The 22084-nt window shown below is 39.9% G+C and overlaps 3 protein-coding genes across 6 annotated transcripts in view; all 3 read left to right on the plus strand.

Moving 5' to 3' along the window:
* The first annotated feature begins 191 nt into the window (after nucleotides 1-191).
* On the plus strand, nucleotides 192-5698 carry LOC142366274 (cell cycle control protein 50A-like). Its single transcript, XM_075448107.1, has 7 exons — nucleotides 192-681; nucleotides 1541-1660; nucleotides 3251-3358; nucleotides 3439-3526; nucleotides 3710-3853; nucleotides 3936-4145; nucleotides 4617-5698. The coding sequence occupies exons 1-7, from the start codon at nucleotides 433-435 to the stop codon at nucleotides 4808-4810; spliced, it is 1113 nt and encodes a 370-aa protein (XP_075304222.1). The 5' UTR covers nucleotides 192-432; the 3' UTR covers nucleotides 4811-5698.
* A 543-nt stretch (nucleotides 5699-6241) lies between these two features.
* On the plus strand, nucleotides 6242-8907 carry LOC142365907 (cytochrome c oxidase subunit 7A2, mitochondrial-like). The gene is made up of 4 exons (XM_075447659.1): nucleotides 6242-6338; nucleotides 7499-7588; nucleotides 8340-8424; nucleotides 8667-8907. The coding sequence occupies exons 1-4, from the start codon at nucleotides 6321-6323 to the stop codon at nucleotides 8723-8725; spliced, it is 252 nt and encodes an 83-aa protein (XP_075303774.1). The 5' UTR covers nucleotides 6242-6320; the 3' UTR covers nucleotides 8726-8907.
* A 1044-nt stretch (nucleotides 8908-9951) lies between these two features.
* Nucleotides 9952-22084, plus strand: part of col12a1a (collagen, type XII, alpha 1a) — a 52382-nt gene continuing 40249 nt past the window's right edge. For 2 of the 4 annotated variants that reach the window (XM_075448812.1, XM_075448813.1), the window contains exons 1-13: nucleotides 9953-10180; nucleotides 11466-11571; nucleotides 15008-15124; nucleotides 15227-15370; nucleotides 15916-15969; nucleotides 16905-17168; nucleotides 17260-17424; nucleotides 17675-17848; nucleotides 17968-18258; nucleotides 18363-18965; nucleotides 19438-19716; nucleotides 19797-20072; nucleotides 20174-20446. In XM_075448812.1, coding sequence (XP_075304927.1) covers nucleotides 11502-11571; nucleotides 15008-15124; nucleotides 15227-15370; nucleotides 15916-15969; nucleotides 16905-17168; nucleotides 17260-17424; nucleotides 17675-17848; nucleotides 17968-18258; nucleotides 18363-18965; nucleotides 19438-19716; nucleotides 19797-20072; nucleotides 20174-20446 — 2710 coding nt within the window. In that variant the 5' untranslated portion in view covers nucleotides 9953-10180; nucleotides 11466-11501. Of the gene's footprint in view, nucleotides 10181-11465; nucleotides 11572-15007; nucleotides 15125-15226; nucleotides 15371-15915; nucleotides 15970-16904; nucleotides 17169-17259; nucleotides 17425-17674; nucleotides 17849-17967; nucleotides 18259-18362; nucleotides 18966-19437; nucleotides 19717-19796; nucleotides 20073-20173; nucleotides 20447-22084 lie in introns of all 4 variants that reach the window. The other 2 variants (XM_075448814.1, XM_075448815.1) reach the window with 2 other exon arrangements.

Genomic DNA, 22084 nt, shown 5'->3' on the forward strand with positions numbered 1-22084 from the left:
TTATTTTTTGAGGTAAATATAAACATTACTCGTTTAGAGGTGACTCAAAATTCTAAAAGCTGTGGTCTTGACTCCTTTGTTACTTTTTAAACTATTTAAAACAAGAAAACCAACAGGTGTCACCGGATTCCTCCGCAGGGCTGTCAGTCTGAGAGGAAGCAGTACAGGGTTTCTCCGCGATGACGTAACTCCTACGTGCATCATCCCATTGGCCTTATAACTTCCGGCTTCTTCTCCGTTGAGAATAACAAAACAGATGAAATCAATACCAGTATGAGTCGATATTTGTATTAGACTGGGCGTAGATTTAACTTCTTACAAGGTTTTATCGGCTTCCCTTGAAGTTGTGCGCCTTGCTTGCCGTCTTGGATTAACGAATTACAGCCGGCTGTCAACTGAGGTGGATTATTTTACTCGAAGCGGATTGCAGCCATGATGGCGTCAAGCTACAACGCTAAGGAAGAGGACGGTCACCTTTCTGGTTCTACGAGTCACGGCGGGCCAGGGGCTGCAAAAAGTAAAAAACCGGACAATACGGCCTTTAAACAGCAGAGACTACCAGCCTGGCAGCCCATCTTGACCGCAGGAACCGTGCTGCCTGCATTTTTCGTTATCGGTCTTATCTTCATCCCCATCGGCATCGGCCTGTTTGTTACATCAAACAACATCAAAGAGTTTGAGGTACGGTTACAGCAATGTTTTTCTCCATCTCAGCTGATGTTAACCAATGTTACAGCCACCGCTGGGCAGCTTTGTCCACACTTTTCCACGCTTTCGATCATTTAAGACACGGCTGCTATTTAACGGGGCTGAACAACCATTAGACCAAAATAAAGTAATGTAATGTAAACAAGTGAACCCTATTTTGGATTATTTGAATGTCAAATTTAAGTCAGACAAGATCATTCACATTCCCACGGAGTAATATTTGTCAGAAGTTCGATCATATCCTTTTACACTTTGGCATTTCATGAATTTAATGTCAGCTCGCTTCAACCAATGTAGGCTACTGTATAAAGGCTTTGCTCTATGGAATTTATTAAGTTAATTTATGTAACATTATGCTCGTTCTGTTGGCTATTGTCTGCCCGAAAGCTTTAATTAGTTAGTCCGCCCATTTATTGGAAGAGAACTTCTCTTAGAGAAGACACCATTTATATGTTAAGAGTACAAGCAAAATATTCAAAAGTAGTCCAAGTATACCTCCCAATTCATAATAATAAGGCTGGGAGGATAACAGCTTTTAGTGTAAAACCTCTTTTATTGTAATAGGGTTGATGAAATAATAGAAAACTCAAAGGGAGGAAGGAAAGGTGTGTCCAATGAAAACATTTGATACAGTTCAGAGCCCCACAAACTGACTTTCATGTTGAATCTGTGCACAGACAGGCAGACTATAATGTATCCAAATAAGTATGTCTTAGCAGAGATGCTGGATAGCATTAATTCACACTGAATGAACTGTGTTTTTTTTACAAGCGTGTGGGCATAGAATATGTACAGAAATGTTTATTCCTCCTAATTGGTTCTTCATTTTCAGATTGATTACACTGGCATGAACAACGATAGTCCGTGCTACAACTGTGCTAAGAACTTCAGCTGGAACAGTACAGCACCGTGCGTCTGCACTGTGAACTTCACTTTGGAGCAGCCGTTTGAGGTGAGCTCGGGTCCTGCACCAACTTACGGGAAGATAGAGACAATGAATAATACATGACCTCAGCTTCAATACCGAGAATACCGAGAGCTACTTCTGCAATAAAAGGGGAAAAACAAACAAACCTGGCCTCCTGACACTGACCGTCCATTAAGATCTATTTTGAGTCCAACACTCAAGGTTTGATTCGACACTGCTTTATTGTTGATTATTGATGAGAGCCTTTTATGATTCTCTACAAAAAACTGTCCACTCACTCCTTTTTTCTTAGAGTTTTTGGACGAGATAAACTGGATTTAGGTTGTAATTAAGAACGTAAAATAGTTGAAACAAAATTGAAACGTGGGTAAAATAAATTTTTTTCTTTACAAGAATAAAAAAAATCTTCATTTGACAAACATGAGCTCAGCAGATCAAGTTCCGCTGACTGTGCTGCAGATGAAGCAGACCTTTAGACCAAGATAACAACTTTTAGTGGGCACTGTGGGATAAACAATATTCTTATCATTTTCACTGTGTTGTTAAAATGATACCATGGTTTTTCCAAGTGCACAATCTAAAAGAAAATTATACTTTTGATTTCCAAGAATATTTCAAAATTTGACATAAAGAAATGAAAACCACGAAAACAAAATAGTGGATACGGTTTACAACAGGCCAGCTGAACAAAAATCGCAGATAGAAATGGTAATTATTGTATTTGGCATGTGTATAGAAAGTCACTCATCCCTTAATAGACAGTATGGTATCATGTCAGTATCTATACGCTCTGAACTCTAGTTAAAAGGAGTTTTTAGCTTCTCTTTGCCAGTGATTTTAAACAAGTTTGACACTCCAGCTTTTTTACGTTGATGAACTCTCCTCTAAATACTGAACCCGTGGAGTGTCAGTTTGAATCAAATTTATTTGGACTAATTGAACTTTACTATGACTTCAGTTGCGTTGCCATGTGGGTCTGGAATAAATGCCCAAGCCCCGGCAGCAGTGAAGCTCTAAAAACGAGTAGATAAGAGAACAGAAACAGAGTTACCAGATGGGACACGAAAGCCTGCTTCAGCATATTTATTTCTGTTTATTAGGCTTGGGTGCGGAGAAAAAACTGCTTGTATGCTCACCCAAGTCTCACAGTGGTAGTTGAAAAGTCCTCTTTTTTTCCCTTTGTGTCATGTTTTTTTTAAATTGTTGGTTACAATCTTACGTAAACAAACTTGCATTTAAACACAGTGACAAACATTGAGATCAGCAAAAGTTATGAAGGTAGTGATATGATAAAGGCTTTGATATAAGTCTATAAAGTGATCATTGTAATATCTCTTGTGGGGGTTTCCTGTAATCATGCAAAGGATACACCCATTGTTGATACCTAACGGGGTATTCTTTGTGTCTTTGTGGGACACTTGCAGTCGCTTCCTTATTTATTGTAAAACAAAATATTTACAAGCAGGATGTCTTCCAGTTACCACTCTTTGCTGAGGCATTGGTTCCTTAGTAACACATGTTGATCAGAGACATGGTTTGACCCCAACCAGTGCTCTGGTAAGACCATATGTTGTGCCATCCATGTGCAAATGTATGTCCTTCTGCACTCTGCAGAGCAATGTCTACATGTACTACGGCTTATCCAACTTCTATCAGAACCACAGACGCTATGTGAAGTCCAGAGATGACAGCCAGTTGAACGGTGATCTTTCGGCTTTGAAGGTAGGATCTTTTCGTTGTTGTGGTGCAGAGAATCCACAAAATGCCTCTTCTATCAGCTGAGCACTCTTTGCTTTTTGCAGAGCCCCAGTAAGGAATGTGAGCCATACCGCACCAGTGAAGGACAATCCATTGCACCATGTGGGGCCATAGCTAACAGCCTTTTCAACGGTGAGTCAAAAGGAACCTTTTCTCTTTAGCTGCCCAGGGATCAGTGCCGGTATTGTGATCAACTACAATCTTGTCTGACCAGTGAAAATTTGCGTATGCACAGCTGCAGTCTTGACATTAATATTCCAGAAATTAAGCTTGTTTACAACATTTTCTTAAAGTCGCAATCTTTCTCTGTCTCAGACACTCTGGATTTGTATCACATTGAGTCCAATGGCACCAGAAATCCAGTTCAGCTCGCAAAGAAGGGCATTGCATGGTGGACAGACAAGCATGTGAAGTTCAGGAATCCTGGTGGAAACAGCAACCTAACTGCGGCTTTCCAGGGTGAGTTTTACAAACCTCTGTCAGATTTGTAAACATAAATCTGGGCTGACCAGCTTGGTTTTGTGTCTTTTCTCTTTCTCAGGCACAGCTAAGCCGGTAAACTGGAGGAAGCCAGTGTATGAGTTGGACCCATTGGATTCTGATAACAACGGCTTCATCAACGAAGACTTCATTGTGTGGATGCGCACGGCTGCGCTCCCCACCTTCAGGAAGCTCTATCGCATCATCCACAAGAAACCGAACACCACCCCGACTCTGCCCAGTGGCAGATATGCCTTGGAAATCACTTACAGTATCCTTTGATATTCACCTATAAAATCAAGTTTACACAATCATACCACATAAGTCATGTTGTAGCCTAGTGTCAATTTAACTCAATCAAAGCTTCAAAAGTTAAAATTATTATCTAGAAACACACATAAACCACTGATTTCTCTGGTTTACTGGGTTGAGTTAAAGCCAGTTCTGGTCATTTTTTGCTGGTTTGTGTTCCTGATTAGAGTAATTGGAGGGTAATCTTGGTTTTACTCTGCACAGTTATCCAGATATGTTCGTAGACCAGAGCTTAAAAAAAAAGCTTACAGTTCACATGTACAGATATATAAGTAAAACTTGTTAGAACAAATACATATTAATAATTTGAAAATATCCTTTTCTCTCTATTATTAAGTATAATAAGTGTGAGTACACTTAAAGGGTTAAAGATTTTGGTTTGGGGGCTCTTGAAGGCTACAAACATTTTTCTTTAACGTGATGTAATCAGATTACCCTGTGCTCAGCTTTGATGGCCGTAAGCGAATGATCCTGAGCACCATCTCCTGGATGGGAGGGAAGAACCCCTTCCTTGGCATTGCCTACATCACTGTGGGCTCCATCTGCTTCTTCCTGGGTGTGGTCCTGCTCATCATCCATCATAAATATGACACCCGCAGCAACAGTGGAGATATTCCGAACTGAATGGCTCCTGCGTTGGGCTTTTCAGTCTCTGCATGCTGAACTGCTTGTTTATTTTAGCTTGGGTACACTGTGAATGTCTGTGGTGCGATTGATGCAAAGCAGTTGAGTCTCAAGTGTCTCATCATAGCCATGTTTATGTGTTGGTCATCTATCTGTGTGTCTCTGTGCATATAGCTTCAAGCTGGTTGCTGAGAATGTAACTTCCTATCTTCAGATTTTTTTTTTTTTTATCCTGTATTTATCGACACATTATCAAAGCTTGTGTTTTATTTTTGGCAGTGCTTTGTGAATGGCTTAATTGAAGGATGTATATATTCTTAATTGCAAGTGTTTGTCCATATTATATACTGAAACAAGTCCTGCTGATGATTGTACATTGATCTTTCATGGACATACCTTTGTGTTTTTTGAGATGACCCTTGTTACAGAATAGGATAATCCTCGCTTGTGTGCTGATTCATTCTCATTAACATTGATGTTAAAGAAGATCTATTTAATCCTTGGAGACATATATAGAATATTCATGACAAATACTCCAGCTGATGTCGTTGGTCTGTACACTGAGCCTGTCCTCTTTATTTGCTACATAATGCCTATTGTGGATGGGGCATTACAGTTTACCATATATCTAGTATTCTTTATCCCAAGACTTTTGGACTGTCTCTGGATAGTTACACCAAAGTGATACAAAGTACTTCTTCGATGTTGACCAAATAATATGCACTTTAAAAGTGTCACATTTGTTAATTTACCACGTGTTTCACGTCATCTTCTTGAAATATTGTGTTCTTGAGTTATTGAAGATGAGAAAATTGTTTTAAATTAAATAAAATATTGGGTTTTATATGGTTTTCAGGGTCCAATTAAAGAACTTGGTGAATTATGGAAGTCACGTGTGGTTTTATTAAAGTTTTAAATGCTGACAAATCCCCAATTTCTACCTTTATTACCTATTTATTTACGAGCTAGCTGTCAACGATGCACGTGGTCTCTCCCAGTGACAGCTCTCAGAGGCTCTAGTCCCCACATGACCCTGAATTGTATTAAGCGGGTATTAACAAATGGATTCATTCACGGATGAATTAAACAGCATTCACACTGGTATAACACCATTGCATCGGATACTGTGACCAGACTGAAGAATTTGAGGCCTTTAAAACCAGTGACGCTGTTATAACTGCTATCGAAACCATTGACCTTTTTCTGTTGTATTTAACATAGACGCCATGGAGCCACTTTGAAGGTGACACCTCGTTATTATGTATATAGACTATGATGTAACATTCGTGCAACGATATCACAGCTAAAATATATATTTGGGTCACAGAACCGGTGGTTCACGGGTAATAACCATAGACATCATAAAGAACACTATGTTCTATATGATGTCTATGGTAATAACAATCCCACGCGACCGGAAGTAACAGGCTCACCAAAGGATTGTGGGAAGTCCGACTGACAGTGTCCGTCCTTGTGCAGCACCTTTACGTAAAGCTCAAAGTTTGCCAAAATGTACAGACAATTTACGGTAAGAAATAAGCAAATTTTCATTGTGTTTGTCTAAAACAGCTCTAGTTTGAATAATGTACGTGTTTTTTGGAAAGTTTAACGTAAAAGTTTGGGCTACGTTCGCCCCTCGTTCCGAGTAACGGTCTCAAGCTAAACTTAACCTACCGGTAATATGCTGTGAAAACAAACCCCAATACGATTATTTCAAGTTAAGTACATGTATTATCCTTGTTATGTGATGTTGTTTTCACATGTTTGTAACTTAAGAACAGCTACTCTGTTTGACCTGAACTGTTCTACCTGCAACTTTAACCGCTTTATTGAGCGGTTACTTAAAGGAGGTCAGGGTGGAAATTAGTGACGTCAGGCACGCACGAAGCTGAACATTTTAAGGCACTGACCATTAAAAGGTTTGTCAATTTTCTGGCTTTCTGCTCAACTAAAATCCGTTTAACCAGATTCACGTTTGCTTATTAGCTACTTTACAATGTTAAAGAGAAAAGCCTCGTGTTTTTGCTCTCTTATGGTCGATATGTAAAAGAAAGATGTAAAGTAGCCCCTTTTTTTCTTTGTGTGTGTGTTTGTAAAATGATCTTCAGCCTCTCTCAGATAATGTAGTCCAGATTTGTCCAGTCTAAAATAAGTAGTAGTCAAGGACCTACACTTTGTTCAGGATGGGCAGTGTTAGGTTTAGATCTTGAGGCCTAGTCTGATTTAGATGTGAAATGATAAAAGCAATGAAATCTCCTTTCTTCTCTTTTCTGATGTTAATTTTCACGTATTAAAGACTGTTTTTGACTTTCAAGCCCAGATGTGACCTGTCCATGTATGAAGTAGTTCTTGATCTGGACCTGGAGCATTCTCGTACTGTCTAGATGTGGATAAAGTAGTCAAACCTCTCTGTTTTCAATTAAGCTAATATGATAAATATTTTACAATGGTTGATTCGTATCACTGCAATAAATAATATTGACCAGCAGATGTCAACATTTTACTGTATCACAGACTTTAACACATATTTACTTTTTTTTTTTTTTAGCACACATGCTTCAAAGTGTTTTTTCTATCACTACTTAAAGTCAACTTGCTACACATTAATATTGTTTCTATGCTATTGTGTACTATAGTGTGTTAATAACACCTATCTGATTTGATTTATTTACTGCTTTTTATGACCAGGGCCTTTGGCAGCTTTCCAGGCGGACCATCACCACCAGTGCCCGCAGACAGGTTGATAACAGTGTGAAGAAAAAGCAAAAACTGTTTCAGGTGAGGTGAATCTCTTCGTGGGAACTAGACGTGTCTGTGTTCCTGTGTAAACTTTAAAAGCAGCCTAGTCTCAGGTTGAACTTTCTTTTTGTATGAACTCAGGCTTTATTAGTTTTGAGGGGAAGCCTGTTTGATATCCATTTATTTCTCATCAACAATGCTGCTGCAAAGGATTGTTGGTATGAGAAGGTCCTCAGCATTGTTGACTTAAATCACAGGCTAAACCTCATGTCCCTGTTATTCTGGTATGACTTGTGGTTTTAAAATGAGACTTTCATAGAATGAGTTTACAGTGCTTTGATATGAAAATATTAAGGTTTCTGTTTTATTCGCAGGTTCTGGGGACAGAATCTAATATTATCCTTTTTTTAGCATGACAGATAAGTATCAGTGAAGTTCCCCTTTTAATGTTTAACTGTCATAGGCTTATAGCTGGTGTTGGAGTTGAACTAATTATGCTTAAAGAATCATAACAGAATTACCATTCCAGTGTGGCAGGCTTTACTGATATTGCATAGTGCAACAAATGTATGTAGCTGTACTTTGACCACAGGCATATTATTGCTTTTAAATCCCAGAGCAAACACTGCTTTATTGCAGAGTGCACTCTGCGCCGTGATTTATTTGCTGCGGTTAACCAGAGATGAGCTCCTTACCAGAAAACTGGTTGATCGTTTAAAACACGAGACATATGCTCGCTTTGTCATCTTTTTAAACAGTAAAATGCCTTCATTCTTCTCTCTTTGAACAGGAGGATAACGGTATGCCCATTCATCTGAAGGGCGGGTCAAAGGACGCTCTGCTCTACAGAGCCACAATGGCTCTTACTGTGTTTGGTATGTCAGCATAGGTCTGAAATTTGATGAGTCAGGCTGTATATAGATGTCTTTGACTGCCTTTTAGGGATATAACACATGTAGTACCCATAGCTTCGCCCCAGTGTTGCTACTGACACTGAGTCTTTGATTGCAAAACTACTCTAATTTCATGATACACCTTCAAGGGTTGTTTAAAGTTCAGGTAGTAAGTTGTGCTGTCTCATAATCACATCTCTGACATTTGTCTGATCTGTTTGCAGGCAGTGCATATGTTGTCTATGAGCTGTTTACCGCTGCAATGCCCAAGAAGCCACATTAAAACAGGACTGCCCTTCTGCGCACTACTGTCTGATGAAAGAAAACGATACACAAGCTGTATGTGATTCATTGAGTCTCTGTTGTGCAGATTTCAATATAATTTCACGATTGAAATGTATATTTTTTTGATTGTACAAATCATGAGCTGCAAATAATAATAAAATAAATTTAAATATTGTGAAACCGCGTCAGCGTCTAAAACTTTATTCCTGCTGCAGATGTTGTAAACTTCACCACAATGTAATGACGTGTCGGATTATTGTCACCAGCCTAATGTTTAGTAGGCCCTCCTCACACCGCCAAAAGAGTGCTGAGCAATCAGGGCGCTGTCAAAGAAGATCTGAGGGTGGGCGGAGGTTTGTGGTGCCAGGACGATGGCAATAGATCCCTTGAGCTGCCCCTGTAGGGTGAAGCTGCTGCCATATGGGATGGTTCTGACCTATCTGTGAAAATGTTAAGGTAGGTGGCAAGTTTCAAAGTAACATCCTTGTAAGCAGAATATTGGATTCTAACAAGATGAGCAATGAGACTCACTTTACCTGGCAGTAGTATCAACATTATGGCTGATTGATGCATATTTAATTGAACAAATCAAGAAGTTGTTAGTTGAAGTTCTTAGTTCACCAGAATTTTACGAGGTGGTTGCAGACCGGTTGTAAGTGGTACATTTTAACAGACAAAATTGAGTCCACTTATCCTTCTTTAGTTCTGTATTGTGAGCACTAGAGGGCACCACGAACCTGTAAGTAAGTAAATCCAGTTGTCGAAGTGAGTGGCAGGATGAGCTGCTGCTGAAATACTTCACCATTCCCAGCGAAGTGGTTTTTTTTCTATTTAGTCTCTACATTTTAAACAAAGGCGAAATAAAAACTTGAACCCCCTTTGCTCTTTGCTGTTCTTGAATATTTCCCCCCATGCATCTTAAGGGCATAATTAGAAATCGCCATACTAAAATACCAATACACTTGGCTGAAAATCAAGAGAATTGTAGCCTATGTATACATACAATTTAATAAGCTGGGGGAGGGTGCCTGCTGAGCCAATAAAACACTTCCCCTTAGTGTTGTCTGTCCAACTGATGTGAAGTCACATTGGCTTTAGACTCATTAAATTGGCAGACCAAAGGAATGCAGGAAAAAATGTAATTTCCAAACTCGGGATCAGTCTTAGCAGGGGCTATATATCAACCGAGAGGCAGAGCTTTCGCAAGAAGCCCATATGCTGGAAAACGAGAGCTTGGAACTGCCCCCCTGTTAAGTAGCCGATGGTGGAAAGATTCTTCCCACTTGGAAAGAGGCTTTTCCTTCTTGAACATCTGTTGGCGGAGCCTCCAGTAGCCCGACACAGGAGAGAGGGGTCCAGCCGCAGCTTCTGACATTTCTCTGTTACTTTTCAGAGGAGGAGGCTTCAAGCAGGCTGCTCTGAATTAGGTCACTTTTTGGGGGGGCTTTAATAGGTGAGTAGACATTCTTTTATCCAAAGTAAATAGGTTATTGAGGTATTCAGGAAGGATAAATATCTATTTCACACAAAATCTGCGATTATCATTTTCTAACTTTTTTCTTATTTTTCACTTTTTTTTCCACTTTTTTTTTTTTTTTTTTTCTTTTACTGTGGAAGGTTTTGATCGGTGTACTTTTCTATGCCTACGAAGTGGGATGAACGAAATTAAAACAGGCTCGGGAACTTTTACTGAGCAGCTTCTGTTTTTTTCAACTTAACTGGATGGAAATTCAGCCACTGCAAAGAAGAAAGATGATGCGCTTAAGCAGCGGAGGAGTCAAAGCCTATCTAGCCTATAATATGGTTTATGCTTAATCTGATAATGCAGGTCAGATGAGTCCCTTGTGTCCGAAGGGCCAAGCGATTCATATCGGCCCCTGTGGCTGCAGTGTTGCCGCCTGTGCACCAGGCGGGGCGCATAGCCTGTGGATGAGACGATTGAAGCTGAGTTCGTGCTGCTGTAGCTTACTGTTTGGCTGAGGTGAACTTATTTAGCAAAAAATAAATCTACTCGCAGGAAAGCATTTCCATGAAAAAAGACATCTAGAAACACATTGTGCCCTATACATTTATGTAATTGTAACAAAGGAATATAATAAGTCAACGAAGAGGATTAGGGAACAAGTTTCATGATTCCAGATGGAAAGATTTGATAAAGACTAAATAGGCTACTGATTTTAAAAATATCAACGTAGCCTACAGTTATTGATGCATTTTATTTTCTACTTATCACGACAGAGTTTCTGGTTAGCCTACTCAAATTCCATCACTGTAGGGCTTTATGTAAGTGAGAACCACAGGTAAGACTCTGCTGCATGTAGTGATCTGCACATTGAATCACCAACGTGATCAAAGCAACCACAAAAGCAATCAATTTTTCAAGATGATATCTTATAAAAATGAAACCAGATGAAACACACGTTAAGTGTTTTTCAGTTCCTGACGATCCACAGTGTGTCATTCAGTGATAATTATGTACCTCAGGGCATTGGTGGTAAAAGGGTGCAAGGTGTGGCACTCTGTGCACAAAGATCTTGCAGATCTTTTTTTGTTTTTTTCACGATTTAAAGTGAGGATGAAATAATCAGAGCTGTCAGTGATAGTTTGGTAATTGCCCTTCCAAGGATCACTTTGTTTAATTATATCCAGCAAGACACAGTAAATTAAATTTGTAGCGGTTGGTCTCATCTCACTGACAATGTGATCTGCAGCTGAAGCACATGTCTCTTTGTCCACAGTCTGATTGATGCGCTGCTGACCCTTCAGGGTGAAACATGAAGATCAGGCTGTCACTGGCCACGGCTGCCTTCTTTGCAGCCCTGCTGTCCTCAATAGATGCTCAAGGTAAATAAAACCACCTGGCCTCACTCCTCTTACTGTCCTACTCTGTCTCTTTATCTACTCCCTTTCTCCTTTCATCCTACATCTCCACTGGTTATTGATGTTACAGGATATAGCTTTTGACTTTAATGTCAGAGTTATCACACTGGAACACTGTTTGTTCTGATAAACTGAATAAAGTTGTTCTTATTTCACGTGTATGCTTTTAAACTATGTGAGTGATTCCTTGATGACTGTCATTGTTTTATCTCTCATTTGAAGTACGTTTTGTTTGGTTGGCTTATTAGAGTTTACTAGTGGCTTTGATATGAGATCCAAATCCTATTTCCTTGTATTTAGGTGGTCATTTAGATGGTTTAAAGAAATACCGAGGGAGCAATTTTCTCATTCAGATTTGGCAGATATACGGAGCAAAGACCACGAAAGCTTGTTTCACTTAAAATTTCAGACTAAATGCATTAAACAGCTGGGCGCTAGCTAAAAGTAAAAGAAAGATAATTTCATGGCTGATGTTTCCGTACAAATGCTTGAGCAGGGCTGTTGCTGTTTCAGTTTTATGATGGCAAGTCTCTGCAGTTTTTCCCTGTAAGATAGGAAAACTACAAAACCTGTGGTGATTAAGCTAGACCACGACTTTTAGACCTTTTAGTAGAGCGCAGAGTTTGGTAATTTCATTTCTTTTACATCTAGAATAAAAGTTCAACCTAAACTTTAAAGTTTTAAAAATAGTGTGGCTGATTTTGCTAAACTTGCTTAAAGTGAAAGTACCGATTCAGAGGCGCTGTCGTAGTATGGATGGAGTTGTTTTCTGGGTTGAAATAAGTAGAAACAGCCAAAAGTATTAAAAACTGTCATAATTTTTTTTTCTAAATCTCATTTGAATTTTAAAAATGACCTTTTCAATAGAAATTAAATTCTCTAGCTGTGGAGATGTCATAGACGATTAACAATCTGTAGAAGCAGCAGTAGTTTTGACAGAAAGTGACTCATTTCAATCTATTACGCAAACATCTCAGTTCAAAATAATAGCAAATATGGAAAAATGGTGTGGAAACCTTCAGATTTTTTTCCCCTTTGAGAGCGCGCTTGCCTGGTGAGAAGAGTCTACTCTCGCATATCTCCACTAGCGGAATGGAAAGATGAAATACGAGAGTAGCAAATTAATCCTCAGACAGCACAAAGACAAAGAGCCTTTCTCGAAGTCTCTGTGGCCGTTCGCAAAAAACGCTGAGTTGCAGGACATATGGAAAGTTAATATGCAGTAATGTTTAATGTCAGCACATGTTGTGGAATTACTTTGGCATCCGTCCTGCCTCTTTGGGGAGAGTTGGTGTTCTTTCCTCCTCCTCTTGGTCTCTCCTCCTGGCGGTAGCTCAGTTCAGGATTGCTGGCTGGCTGGAAGGATGGAGACAGAGGTAACAGCAGTAGGCAGACTGTGGCCCCTGTGAGCCACAGGTGTCCTTTATTAAAAGCTGATGGACAGACATCCATATTATAAGAGCAACCACAAGGTCCTAATAAAATACCAGAGATTGTTATGTTGACAAAACCACCTTTGTTCCTCAAGTATATTTTCAAACCAGAAACACATAAGGTCAAAGAGACTCCAACAAATTCAGCGATGCGCTCCAGCCATCTTGCCATAAACAAACATGGGCGCGTCCGGTGCGTCATACAACTGAAGAGCCACCTAAAACATTTTTCCTGAATTTTTCAATCCATCATCCATTGCTTTGCTACCCACAACCCTTCTCCCTACTCATCCAAACCAACACATACCTCTATACCTCCACTTGGTGTTGGAGATGAGTTCTCGTGAAGAAATGCGGGGGAACACGGCCCATCGGGGCTCCTTGAGTTGAAATGCCAGGTTGGTGATCCTCCAATCCAAGTTTTTAAGTATTTGGCAGGCTCCTGTTTGTCATCTGCCTGTGCATTCAGTGTGTCCCAAGCTATGGCTTCCTCCTCATAGTGTATTTTACAATGATATTCTTGTCTCTCTCTTGTGTTAACAGGAAGCATGCACCCAGGCAGTGCAGCTCTTTGCTGATGCCTTGACATCTAATGCATGTTCACATACCTTACATCATCTGCATCATAGTGTGATATCACTGTGGATAAAGGAATCCTTGGATAAAAACTACAAGGAAATGCAAAATATACTAACCTCATTAACACCTTGAATATTAACATAACATTAATTTCATGAGTGTTAATGTTCTATTATGTCTAATAAACCTTTTAAAGCTGCATGTGACATGTCAAGATTATAGTTCTATTACTTAAGAGTAGCCTAATTTGGGAGATTTACTCACAAGTTATCAGCTAATACTGATAACAACAGGAAACTACAATACTTTGATGCACGCATATTATTTCTTCTTAAGGTTCACATACTCATCTTAACATGATCTATTTCCTTTGCTAATCACCTAAAAAAAATCTAAGACAGAATATCATTTTAAAATACGTTTGTCATCTCTGTCTGTGTGGTCCCCACTGTACATGGAAAACTATTTATTGTCCAGTCAGACAAAGTTGTTGAGTCAAACAACTTTCTCATGTACATGATGCATGACGCTGTGATCAAGTCAGCTGAATGTAATGGCGCGTGGTCTTGTACTTAATTCAATGTACACCCTTTCTCTGTTATCGAACATTTGATTGCCTAAAGAAGTCTTGTTCTCTCATGCCTTCTCATGCATTATGCTGCCAGTGAAAAAGTACACAAGAGTCTCCGGCGACAAATTGTGTATTCTTTTTAAAAGGTTTGCAATGGATGTGTGCCACTCACTTGTGCAAAGTGTTTTAACCAAATGAACAACAAACCACTTTTTGTCTTTGAAATATGTTTATATACAATGTATATATAACATATGGTGTTCAGTTCTGTCAAGAGTTACCTCAGTAACTATATGGCAACCTTGATTCCATTGTATAATCAGTAACTTGAGAATGAAGTCACTGTTGTGTTTTTGTAATACTGAGCTCAATTCCACCATGAAGGAGTTTAGTTCGTGGTCGGGGCATGCCATGTAATGACTGCACTTAGCATGTGTTGGATGGTTCACTCAGTGTTTGCACTTTGGTAGAGTTTGTGTGGAGTTGTGCACCTGATGTGTATGCCAGTGCTTGAGTTGCTGGCCATCTCGGTTGGGCAACTCAAACAAGTGCCATTTTGCTCCAAAATGGCTTCTCACACTTTTTCAATGTTGTCACGTGTTCCTTACCCTTTACCCTCACAAATGGACGTCAGTGCTGTGTGTCTGCCACCAACAACGAACAAGTCCACTTCAGTCATGAAGTGTTTGTTGTTGGGATTAATATGAATGCTTGATGAAATATGCCTTACTTTAATGTGATCATAGATACAACCACATTCATACACATTTTGTTTTTGTGTGTTGGGATTTAACAGTGTTTCATGTCTTATTTGCAGTGGAACCACCCTCAGACTTAAAATTTAAAATTCTAAATGAGAACACAGTGGAAATGTCATGGGTAAGACCCTCGTCAAGGATAGATGGCTTCAGAATACAAGTTGTATCAGACGCAGGTAAGTATAATTTTAGTCGCCGAGCTAGTAATACACATGCACACAGTTTAAACACACAGTGCTCTCCAACAACCTTGTAACTCCTAGTTTTCTTCTTCCTAGATGAACCAGTCAGAGATTTTACGCTTGATGCATACTCTACTACAACCTCAATCACTAATTTGACACCTGACTTGGACTATTCAGTGTCAATAAACTCCTATTTTGGTTCAGAGGAGAGTATCCCCATGTTTGGACAACTGACTAGTAAGTAAATGCCCTTCTCAGTGCATTTTCACTTATAACTTTAAACCATATGCACTATTTTAAAAGCAGCTTTAGCAGTTCATACTTATCTTCAGCAGTGTGCCATTAAATATTTTCTTTTGTAAAAAGGCCAGAGTGTAAAAAAGTATTGCTTTTAATTCAGGAATTTCTATGTGTTTTGTATGTTATTATGGACTTATGTGTTTATCAAATGTATCAGTGGAACATCAGAAATGAAAATCATTTTGTTGATGGCTACATTAATCAGAGAAATATGAAAATAGTTAATGGATACCATTTACCATTTAGCCACGGAGGCTGTCAGAAAGTAGCAGGAAATCACATCTGTTTCCTTTCTAGTGTTGTTCACTGTTCATAACTAACGAAGCACAACACTTTGAGTTTGCACGCATGTGTTTTTGATCCTGCGGACCAGCTTTTATGATGTGTTGATTTTCTTGCCTTTTTCCTCTGTGAAAAAGTACACAGTGAATCAGTGGTGGCAGTGTGCGGTGCTAACTCATCAAGTGTTTCCTGTGTTTCAGTCCAGTCCAGTAACACCAGTGGACGAGTCAGGAGGCCACCATCAGATGCAATCAGTGAGTATTAAACTAGTGGGCACATTAAGAAAGTTGGAAAGGAAGCCTTGAAGCTGTGAAACAATTGCTCTGTTATGTGTCATGGAGTGATGAGGTGCAGGAGACTGTTTTTAACCAATGAACTATTCACTTTGACACTCTTAACTGTTGAAAAATCTTATTTAGACATCACCTGTTCAAATTATGGTGAGTTTGAAATCTGTTGTGAGTGACTGAAAAATATGCTGTTTTCCCCAACCTGCTGATCAGAAACTGTAACCCCACTTTCATATTCATATATCATGTTCAGCATGTAGAAAGTCTTTCACAACCACTTAAATTCACCAAAAAATGTCTCATCGAGAATGTGGTTTATGAGATATGGGGAATAGAATTTAGAGTCAATGAGACCAGGGGGAAGGAGGATTAAAGTCCATCCACATAAGCCCTGCCAACTTTTTCAATAGAGTCATTTTAAATGTTCCAGAAAATTTCATTCATGATTTAAAACCCTGTGGATTTTAATGTAGAAAAATGAACATTGATGGTGGAACCTCTGCTGAATGTTTAGTCTATTAAGCCAAATTCTGCCTCCGTCTGTTGGAAAAACAATACCAGCCCACTGTTTGGCATCGGTTAAAGTTTCCTTTGATGTCTGAATGCATCTCTTAGTCGTCCAACTAACTGTCAAGGATTTTATTTTATTTAGAAATGGGCCAACATAACATATTGTTCCGAGACCAAGTTGCTACCACACCTTTATTGACACTTTTTTGGATTGAAAATTGATTTACAAAGGATGTGGTTTTCTCTATTTTGAGTCTTTACACCCATCATTATCCACTAGTTTAACCGTTTTGTGAATGTTTCTAATATATCAGTCAATCTATGTTAGATAATTTCTAAATGTTCCTGCTTTCAACTGACTGCCATATATCTCCGCTGTGTTTCCCCAGAGTGTTCCGTCAGTGCATTAGCAGATTTGGTTTTTCTGGTGGATGGTTCATGGAGTGTGGGCCGGGAAAACTTTCAACACATTCGTAGTTTCATCGCTGCACTAGCAGGGGCCTTTGATATTGGCGAGGACAAGACCCGCGTGGCTGTGGTTCAGTACAGCACAGACACACGCACAGAGTTCCCCCTCACTAGTTACACCAGAAGAGGTGAACTGCTCCAGGCCATCAACACATTGCCATACAAAGGAGGGAATACCATGACTGGTAAGATACTGAAATGGATTGTCATTCATTTTTTAATGTCTAGATATAGATGCAAATTATTTGAATATACATGCACACTTCTTTTTTTAAGGTGATGCCATAGATTACCTTCTGAAAAACATCTTCACTGAGGCTGCTGGATCAAGGAAAGGTTTTCCAAAGGTAGCCATGATCATCACTGATGGAAAATCCCAGGACCCAGTGGAGGAGTATGCTAAAAGACTTAGGAACATTGGAGTGGAAATTTTTGTCCTAGGTATGTTTTATTACTCAGTGTTTTGTTCAGTTGTGCTTTCCCATGTGAACGTCTGCCTGTTCTTGGAAACAGTTTGATTTTCCATTGATTGTTCATCTTAAGATTCATATTCGCCTCAAAAAAAAGTCAAATTATGTTTCTTTTTCCTAACATAAGCAACACTCCAAAACCACCAACATTTCATCACATCTGCAAAGCAGACAGTAAGAATGCATGAGTTATTGGTGTTGTTGTACATTTTTCCGCTCAGGTATCAAAGGAGCAGATGAGGATGAGCTCAGGGAAATTGCCTCCACACCTCACAGCAAACATGTGTACAATGTGCCCAACTTTGACCTGATCCAAGAGGTACAGAAAAAGATCATCACAGAAGTATGCTCTGGTGTTGATGAGCAGCTCAGCTCTCTGGTCAGTGGGGAAGAAAGTAAGTCACAAGATGTTGATCTAATGTGCATATGGAGGTGTAATTTTCAACCCCCAGCCATAATCTGAACTTTCTCATTCTCCTACAAATCTTTTTCTTTTATCTTGTTTTTTTTTCAGTGGTGGAGCCTGCCTTTAACCTGCAAGTAACAGAAATTGCATCTAAGTCAATGAGGGTGATGTGGGATGCATCATTGGGTGAAATCACAGGTTACAAGCTCACCCTTATTCCTATGGTACCTGGAATGAAGCGCCAAGAGCTGTACATTGGACCCACACAGACGTCAATCAATGTACGTGACCTTTCCCCAGAGACTGAGTATGAGATCAGCTTGTTCGCTCTCAAAGGTCTGACTCCCAGTGAACCCGTCTTGGATCTAGCAAAGACCCAGCCTGTGAAGGTGTCAACAGGTAAGGTGCTTTCTTATTTTGAATCAGTATACCTATCGTTTCTGGGAGTCACTGTAGACAATGTTTCATTTTTGAGTAATCCATGATCTCCCATCTTTTTCAAGAGTGCTCTCTTGGAGTGGATGTGCAGGCTGATGTGGTCCTATTGGTTGATGGCTCATACAGTATTGGATTACAAAATTTTGCCAAAGTCCGTGCCTTCCTGGAGGTTCTAGTCAATTCCTTTGACATTGGCGCCAACAAAGTCCAGATCAGCTTGGTCCAGTACAGTCGTGATCCATACACCGAGTTTGCCCTCAACACCCATCATGACATCAATACTGTCGTCAAAGCTGTGCGCACCTTCCCCTACCGTGGTGGTTCCACAAATACAGGAAAGGCCATGACCTATGTCAGGGAGAAGATCTTCATTCCAGTTCGAGGAGCGAGAGAGAATGTCCCCCGCGTCATGGTCCTGATCACGGATGGAAAGTCTTCGGACTCGTTCAAGGACGCTGCCACCAACTTGAGGAATGCTGATGTGGAGATCTTTGCTGTTGGTGTGAAAGATGCAGTGAGGTCGGAGCTGGAGGCCATTGCTAATCCACCATCAGATAGTCATGTTTTTGAGGTAGAGGACTTCGATGCCTTCCAGAGGATTTCCAAGGAGCTGACTCAGTCCATCTGTCTGAGGATTGAACAGGAGCTGCTGAAAATAAAAAAGAGAAGTAAGTAGGAGAAGAATCAAGAATATCTTGTACATCCTCATTATAGTCGCTTAATTTCTTTTCACCCGTTATAATTTCCCTTGAATGATTATGTGTTTACACCTTCATGCTAAAAAGTGTTATGCTTTATCAGATACTGTGCCATCTGTGTGTCCCAGTCAGATTAAAGGTGTAGATGTAATGGCAAAGAGCAAATCATGATACAAAACTGATGGTGCTATTTCTACTCAGTCATACTTTTTGTTCAAAAAGCCACTCTGGGTTTAAACCTGGTTTGGACCTGGGCTTGTTTGACACTATGTTACAGTGCGAAACTCCACCCACTTCACTGGTTTTGCTTTTAACAAAAAGATAATTAGAGCTATTCATTTAACAGAAGATGTAAGGTGCAATTTAAAAACTTTTTTACGTGATTTGACCCTGTGCACTTCCCTTTACACACAGTTCTCAAAAAGTAATCTTTCATTCTCAGACCTGCTTCCACCTAGAGACTTGCAGTTCTCTGAGATCACCTCCCGAAGCTTCCGGGCCACCTGGACAGCCCCTGCTGCCAGTGTTTTGTCTTACTTGGTGCGTTTCCGCAAGGCAGAAGACACGACTGGAGACTATATTTCCCTGGCAGTGCCTGGAGATACCACCACAGCTGTTCTTCCCCATCTTTATCCCGTCACCGCCTATGAAGTCAACGTCTATGCTCAGTATGAAAAAGGAGACAGTTTCCCTTTGACTGGTGAAGAAACCACTCTTGAAGGTAAGAAATTCACTTAGATTTGACATGACTCAATTGAATATAGAGTAAATTTTGAATTTATTATATTCTAACCCTTTCAGAGCAAGGGACTGTACGAAATCTACGAGTCACAGAGGAGACAACAAACAGTTTTAGGGTTTCATGGCAAGCTGCTCCAGGTTCGGTGGTCAGGTACCGACTGTCCTATGTTCCACTAAGTGGCACAGGAGAAATACTGGAGGCCCAAACCATTGGAACAGAGACTACCATAATTCTCCAGGAACTCTTCCCTGTTACCACCTACCGTGTGTCTGTGTCTGCTGAGTATGCAACTGGCATAGGAGGCGAGATGCTGGTAGATGGTACCACTAAGGAAGGTAAGTCAAGAAATTTTTCGTCATTAGGAAATTTTGTGAAACTAGCAGTTCTGTTTGATGAATATTAATTAGTTTTCTTAATTATTTTGGTTTACTTTTAGTACGTGGCTCTCCTCGTGACCTTCGTGTCTTTGATGAGACCATTTCTACAATGAAGCTGGCATGGAAGGCCGCTCCAGGAAATGTCCTTCAGTACCGCATTGCCTTTAAACCTGCTGAGGGAGGCGAGAGGAAGGAGATATCCGTCAAGGGAGAATTGACCCAGGCTGTGCTGAAGAACCTCAAACCAGCCACTGAATATGAGCTGTTTGTTACTGCACGCTATTCCACCGGTTTGGGTGATCCTCTCCTGGGTACAGGAACCACGTTAGAAGGTAAGGAGGAACGTCACATAGCTCAAGTCCAGTTTGAAATCTTTGAAGTATGGTTGGTTTATTTCTGTGGTCGATGCTTCGTCACACTTGTGACGATGAGGGAAAAATGCATTATGAAGTTCTGCTACTTCTCAAGAAACCCGAAGGATTAAAACATGACCAGTTTGTGAGATTTTGTTTAGTATGTACAGCTTTCCGATGCCCTGCTTGGATTAAAATGGCATTCATCTCTCTGTTTGATGCCACAAGAATGCAGCATCTGGGATCTCTAAATGGTTACTACAACAGAATTACAAAGATGTGTTTTAACTTTGAGGTTGGTGAAGAGAAGAGAGAACATGACACTTGATAAAATTCCTTTGGCACAGACAGTCAGTTTGGGTAGGTTTGCCGCCCATGAAGGCAGCGAGATGGAAGTGGGTGTGGAATGCTTGTAAACTTCGAAAACGTATGGAATGGCTTGGAACAGACTTTGAGAGCCATATGCCAGCATGGTAATACCTTTACACCATGGCCTGTCTGGGACCTATGATTTACTGCTTTTCAATGGCTTGAATGATAAATTGGGGATATTTTTGTTATCAGTCCCAGATAATGTTTCGCTTCATCTGTAAATAATCGCCCATTATTGGCTCTCGGTTTAGCTTGTCTTACATAACTCAGCAGTCAGCAGCTGTAGGCCAGCTGTAGACTATATTGTAGAACACACCACAAAGGTCTGGTCTTCTGTTGGTTTCAGACAGAGCAGAAAGATTGTTATAGTCACATCACAGGGAAGGAAGTCAAAGAGGAGAGAAGGAGTGAGGTCTGGGTGGTCAACAACAAAGTCTCCTTGTCTGGCAGAGGAGAATGCCACAGATTTTTTATTTTTTTTTCAATCCCACCTTTGTCTTTAAAGCCGGTAAACTTTGTATAAAGAATTGTTCCAGCAAGGTGCAAGGACATAACTTGACGAAGCAATCCTGGACTAAATTGCCTATATTAGCTTCTGAATTTGGATATACAATAAAATCTCCTGCTTGGCACAACAATGGATAACATGCTTGTAGTAAGGTAGAGTGCATTGTTTGGGCCCAAGTGTCCAAAAAGGAGTAGAAGAGAGAACAGGCTTGGATGGTTTCAATTATGTGTTCTTTCTTTGGGTGCTTAAAGATCAGATACTGACTTTGCAGTTATAAGAAAAAGTGGAATTGTGTTTCATTCATCACTTAAGAGTGCCAACATGAAGAGAGCCTAGTAACTGTCTTTAATCATGCCCAAGCTTTGCTTTAACTAAATTGGACCCCTCTCTGAAATCAGTTTAGGCTCATGCACATATGAAAGAAATTCTGTTGGATGTGGTATATAAAGTGGAGTTTATGTTCTTTAATGTTGCATTTTTGCATTGCTGACAGTTGTGAAGTCTTTTGTGCTGCACATCTGAAATGAATAGGAATATACTACTGATCACAAAGTACAGTAAATGTTGAATGAAGTGGCTTCAATTCATTTTTGTGTTCTGTAGAAACATGCATATTTTTCTACAAAAATGAATGTTAACATTTTGGTTATAGAAAGAGGATTTTCTTTCAGAAAGGTTTCTTTTTTTCCCTTGTTCCCACAGTGGCCTGCCCTTTGATTACAGAATAAGTTTCTGCA

The sequence above is a fragment of the Odontesthes bonariensis genome, chromosome 17, assembly GCF_027942865.1.
Source record: "Odontesthes bonariensis isolate fOdoBon6 chromosome 17, fOdoBon6.hap1, whole genome shotgun sequence".
Classification (NCBI taxonomy): Eukaryota; Metazoa; Chordata; class Actinopteri; order Atheriniformes; family Atherinopsidae; genus Odontesthes; species Odontesthes bonariensis.